The 5,724-nt window shown below is 43.8% G+C and overlaps 1 protein-coding gene across 1 annotated transcript; it reads left to right on the top strand.

The window, feature by feature from the left end:
- The first annotated feature begins 453 nt into the window (after positions 1–453).
- Positions 454–2,114, top strand: LOC123978573. Its single transcript, XM_046061880.1, has 2 exons — positions 454–792; positions 1,100–2,114. The coding sequence occupies exons 1-2, from the start codon at positions 470–472 to the stop codon at positions 1,398–1,400; spliced, it is 624 nt and encodes a 207-aa protein (XP_045917836.1). The 5' UTR covers positions 454–469; the 3' UTR covers positions 1,401–2,114.
- The last annotated feature ends 3,610 nt before the right edge of the window (positions 2,115–5,724 follow it).

The raw sequence follows: 5,724 nt of genomic DNA, 5'->3' as shown, positions 1-5,724 counted from the left end.
GGTGTGTTACCAACCATGTGCCCTCAAACGGCTTCTGCCACCACACTGTGGCAAGGCTGTTTATTTATTTATTATTTTATGGGGATAAAATCTGTTTTTGATCTTCTGTCTATCCAACATCTCTCGCCCTATGCATTCAAAATTGCAAACAGCTCCTGTTCAGCGAGTGAAGGAACCGAGGAGTCTACAGGAAGCGTCATCTCCTGCTGCATTCACCTTGACAGGAGTTTCACTCTTGTAAATTTTTGACCAGCCACAACTTTTCATATACATATTTTATTAACACTTCTCACAGCTGCTGGTAATCTTTTCTGCCCTCTTCAAATCAGGTTTTCTGGGTGAATTATAATGACCCATAAAGCTGCGTTCACACCGAAAGCGAATTTCAAATTAGCCTCGCTGCACTTGCGCAAGTTTGACCGCTGGTACCATATTTACTTGTGTTTTATTTGCGCGAGTACGCCAGTATATGAACTTTCCATTCTCTTCTGGGAAAGAGGAGAGGAGGTGGGGCTTCCGCGTAAATAACGAAAACATCTCTTTCCGTCAGTTCTTTCTGTCATCAACCATGGCCGATATACCAACTGTTGCTGCTTTGTGTCTTTTGTGGAAGTCAGAAATACATCGGAAAACCATACACCGTCATGTTAGGGTGCATGAAACCATCAGGAGGTGCACACAGCTTCTCCAGGAACTGCGTCTGGATGACGCTACTGCTACCACGATATCACAGGTGGACACCAACTACAGGCGTTCCGTCTCCGCTGCGGAGTGCCTGTCTATCTGTCTCCGGTGAGTTTCATAATTTTGTGTATCAAAGTTTGAATTCATGCTACATATTGCCACTTTTAAAATGCTTATTTTCTGAATGGAATTCGGATCGATCAGGGCTAGGCTAACAATATGCTAACATTGTAGTTGCTCCATCAACACTGAAAATATAAATTATAACATTACAATTATATAAACCCACTGGCATTTTATGTTTATGACAGCAGCTGTGTAGTCATATCAGTAATACTACTACAGATGTTATACAGACTTCCACCACAGTATGTTCACTAAACATCAGTTGAATTAAATACTTACTGTTCTGCAGATACTTTGCCACTGGTGACTCCTTAAGGACAATCGCGAACAGCTTCCGTGTTGGAGTCTCCACGGTGTCCAAGATTGTCCCTGATGTTGCCACCACTATTTGGGACTGTTTTGTGGAGGAGTTCATGGCTCTGCCCAATACAGAGGAGTGGAGGTCAGTAGCAGAGAAGTTTGAGGAGCAGTGGAATTTTCTTCTGGATGACAAACATGTCATTGTCAAAGCCCCTGCTAGCTCAGGATCTCAGTTCTTCAACTACAAGGGAACCTTTTCATTAGTTCTTCTTGCAGTTGTGGATGCTTAGTATTGTTTCCGAGTGATTGATGTCGAGTGCTACAGACAAACGAGCAATGGTAAGATTCTGGCAAACTCAGCGTTTGGTCAAGCGCTTCGATCAGACACCCTGCAATTGCCTGCTGACCTGCCACTAGCAGGAGGTGACCACAGAGGACTCCAGCCACACGTCTTTGTTGCTGATGAAGCCTTTCCGCTCCAGAGAAACCTCATGAGGCCATTCCCTGGGCGCATCCTTCCAAGAGAACGTAAGGTTTTTAACTACCGTCTGTCCCGAGCTTGGTTGGTTGTGGAGAATGCCTTTGGGATCCTCTCTTCCCAGTGGAGGACGTACAGGCGTGCCATCGAGGTTCATCCAGATGTTGCAGAGAAGCGTGTTAAGGCCACCTGCATTCTCCATAATTTCCCGCGGAGGACAACCCAGACAGCTGCAGTGAGGGCGAGCATCCCTGATGTTGAGGTGGAGCCACTACCAGGTCTGGAAAGACTTGCTGCAAACAACTCAGCAAGAGAAGCCATCAGGGTTAGGGAGACCTTCACATCCTTCTTCTCTGCAGAGGGAGCTGTCTCATGGCAAGACACCAAGTAGTGCATAAGCAAACCCAAAACACCCACACATTACTAATGAGCAAACTTCCTGCAATATTACTATATTGTATATAAGTCAATAAAATTAGGCCATCAATTTATATTCATGTCATAGACAATTGTGTCTCATTTTATTTCTGTGATTTATTGACATTGCGAGGTAATACAGCTTTTATGTTGGATGTGTACACTGCATTACAACACAATATCAATAAAAGTGGATGTGGCAGGGATAGAAAATGCCTCTGATTTTAGCGTTGTAATGTGTTTTTTGCGTGTTATTTGTGTGCTATGCCTTTTTACTTTTTTAGTGTGTTATTTGTGTTGGTGCTTTTATTGCATATGGGGTGTTTTAATGCATGTGTGTGTGTGATAAGTTTTACAAATTGGCAAGACTGTCCGTGAATGCCGCCCACCTCTGACAACTAAAAGAGATAATGAGCAACAGGTGCGGATGCTAGCAACAGATCGGACAGGACTCCTTTTTAAGCGAAGCAACGGCAGTAGAAATGGGCGAAGAGAGCAGCAGGGGAAGTCAGCCAACTCGTTGGGCGCTGAGTAGGGGGGCATCGAGCAGGAGGACGGCAGCTATGAGAGACCTGTGGGGAAGTAACTGATTGGACAGAACCGGCACGGCAGCCGAGAGGACGCAGCAGCGGGCGACTGTGAGAGCAGTCGCTATAGAGGCCTGCAAGGAGACGCCGGGCTGATTCGGGCAGAGCCAGGAGCAACACGAGTAGATGACCGCAGCAGCCATTGTCCGCCAACGCGCTTCCACTCAGGCCTGGGCGAACAATACGACTGTCGCCGTGAGTAACCTTGAGTAACAGTTTACGTATCTTAAGCTAGGCGGCACAGAGGACCAGGCAGGGGAGGGCTGCAGAGTCGGAGTCGTGAGGTATAGGGTGCGAGTTGACTGACGTGAGCACACTACTCGCCAGTGCTTCCTCTGTTGTAGGAAACCGACGAGCGGCGAGGACTGCGGAGCAGGCGGAGCGACCCGTGGAGCTGTTGGGCCATGGGACGGAGGAATCCCCAGAGGGACTGTTTGCCGTGCCGGGAGCTGTCAAATCACAGAACATTTCTCTCTTATTTAGCTTTTGTTTTTTATCTGTGGCATCACATGGGTTTTAGTTAGGCTGTTTTAAACTTATAAAAAATTTTTAATTGTAATAAATTGTTAACATTTATTTTAGCTCCTGTGGTTTGTTTCTACTCTGCTCCAACCCCAATTTTTAAAGAACCTCTGTGTCTGTGAGTCCTAGGGCTCATTCCCTAGGTGGCGTTGTCTGGGGCCAGAGTGGGCGACTTATTTGAAACTGCTGCCTAAGGATAAACGTAAATACAGTAAGATTGTTATTCACATTCGCAGTAATGACTCCCGGTTACGCCAATCGGAGGTCACTAAGAATAATGTTGAGTCGGTGTGTACATATGCAAAAACAATGTGATGTGATGACATGTATAGCCGCATGTCGTCATTCTGCCGCTGGTTGTCGAGGTGGTGTCCAGCAAACGATGTGGGCTTTGTAGATCATTGGCAGACTTTCTGGGGAAGACCTGGTCTGATTCGGAGAGACGGCATCCATCCCACTTGGGAAGGAGCAGCTCTCATTTCTAGAAATCTGGCCAAGTTTATTAGTGGACCAAATCCATGACAACCCAGAGTTGAGACCAGGAGGCAGAGTCACAGTCTAACACACTTCTCTGCCTTTCTATTTCAGCAGTTACCTACACAAAACCCTACGCAGAGTCACAGTCTAACACACTTGTCTGCTCCTCCATTCCAGGAGTTACTTAGTGAAAACCCTATAGTGACGGTGTCTGTCCCCCGACCATCAAAATTATTTAAATCAAAGGTAAACAGAAGAGGAGCTGTGCATAAAAACCTCATAAAAATTAAAACCACAACAGTATTAGTGCAAACGAATAGGAAAATTAAATGTAGCCCCTCTAAAAAAGAACATAATAAAACAAAGACGGTTAGCTCCATGGTATAACACTGAAACTCGCAAATTAAAGCAAATATTCTCGTTTAATTTGGCAAGATAGTCTTAAAACTTATAGGAAGGCCCTCCGTAATGCCAGAGCAGTTACTCGTCATTAATAGAGGAAAATAGGAACAATCCCAGGTTTCTTTTCAGCACTATAGCCAGGCTGACAGAGAATCACAGCTCTATTGAGCCAAGTATTCCCATAGCTCTCAGTAGAGACTTCATTAGCTTCTTTAATGATGAAATTCGAGACAAAATTCACCAAGACCTGCCTTCAACTGGCACGGACTTATCTCCAAACTCAGGAACCTTAGAAACAGCTGTAAAACCAGATATATGTTTAGACTGCTTTGCTTCCCTCAATCTTTACCAACTAACTTCAATAATTTCTTCATCTAAACCATCAACCTGCCTCTTAGACCCCATCCCGACTAGGCTGCTTAAAGTTTTACCCTTAGTTAGCACCTCTCTACTAGATATGATCAATCTATCTTTATCAACAGGCTATGTACCACAGTACTTTAAAGTAGCTGTAATTAAACCTCTTCTGAAAAAGCCCAACCTTGATCCAGATGTTTTAGCCAACTATAGACCTATATCTAACCTTCCACTTCTCAATATCTCAATAATATATACTTCTAATATTCTGGAGAAAGCAGTTGCAACAGCTGTGTGACTTTCTACAAAGCAATAGTTTATTTGAGGATTTTCAGTCAGGATTTACAGTTCATCATAGCACAGAGACAGCACTGGTGAAAATTACTAACAACCTCCTAATTGCATCAGACAAAGGACTTGTCTCTGTACTGGTTTTATTAGATCTTAGTGTTGCATTTGATACCATTGACCATCAGATCCTATTACAGAGATTGGAAAATTTCATTGGCATTAAAGGAACCGCTCTAAGCTGGTTTAAGCGGACCAATCCTCTTCACGTTATATATGCTTACTTTAGGCAATATTATCAGGAAACACTCCATAAACTTCCATTGTTATGCAGATGATAGTTATATCTATCGATCAAGCCAGATGAAACTCATCAGTTAGCTAAACTTCAAATGTGCTTCAGGATGTTAAAACCTGGATGACCTGTAATTTTCTAATGTTAAACATGGACAAAACTAAAAGTTATTGTTCTAGGGCCCAAGCACCTCCGTGATGCATTATCTAAAGATATAGTTTCCCTGGATGGCATCGTCCTGGCCTCCAGCACCACTGTGAGGAATCTTGGAGTTATCTTTGATCAGGACATGTTTAAGTCTCACATTAAGCAAATTTCAAGGACTGCCTTTTTTCACCTACGTAATATTGCAAAAATCAGGAATATCCTGTCTAAAAAATAATGCAGAAAAACTAGTCCATGCATTTGTTACTTCTAGGCTGAATTACTGCAATTCCTTATTATCAGGCTGCTCGAAAAAGTCCATTAAGACTCTTCAGCTGATCAAGAATGCTGCAGCACGTGTTCTGACAGGAACCAGGAAAAGAGATCACATTTCTCCTGTCTTAGCTTCTCTACATTGGCTTCCAGTAAAATGCAGAACAGAATTTAAAATGATTCTTCACCTACAAAGCTCTTAATGGTCAGGCACCATCTTATCTTAAAGAGCTCATAGTACAGAGCACTGCGCTCCCAGAATGCAGGGTTACTTGAGGTTCCTAGAGTCTCCAAAAGTAGAATGGGAGCCAGAGCGTTCAGCTATCAAGCTCCTCTCCTGTGGAACCAGGTTCCAGTTTGGGTTCAGGAGGCAG

This window comes from Micropterus dolomieu, linkage group LG01 (genome assembly GCF_021292245.1).
Source record: "Micropterus dolomieu isolate WLL.071019.BEF.003 ecotype Adirondacks linkage group LG01, ASM2129224v1, whole genome shotgun sequence".
Classification (NCBI taxonomy): Eukaryota; Metazoa; Chordata; class Actinopteri; order Centrarchiformes; family Centrarchidae; genus Micropterus; species Micropterus dolomieu.
Note: the sequence above shows the minus strand (reverse complement) of the source record. Positions and strands in the feature narration are given on the sequence as shown.

Bases quoted from the DNA above. Each gene is read 5' to 3' on its own strand.
- LOC123978573 (XM_046061880.1), top strand. From the start codon at position 470: ATGAACTTTCCATTCTCTTCTGGGAAAGAGGAGAGGAGGTGGGGCTTC. The intron at 793-1,099 runs GTGAGTTTCATA...ACTGTTCTGCAG, and splicing joins TGCCTGTCTATCTGTCTCCG to ATACTTTGCCACTGGTGACT.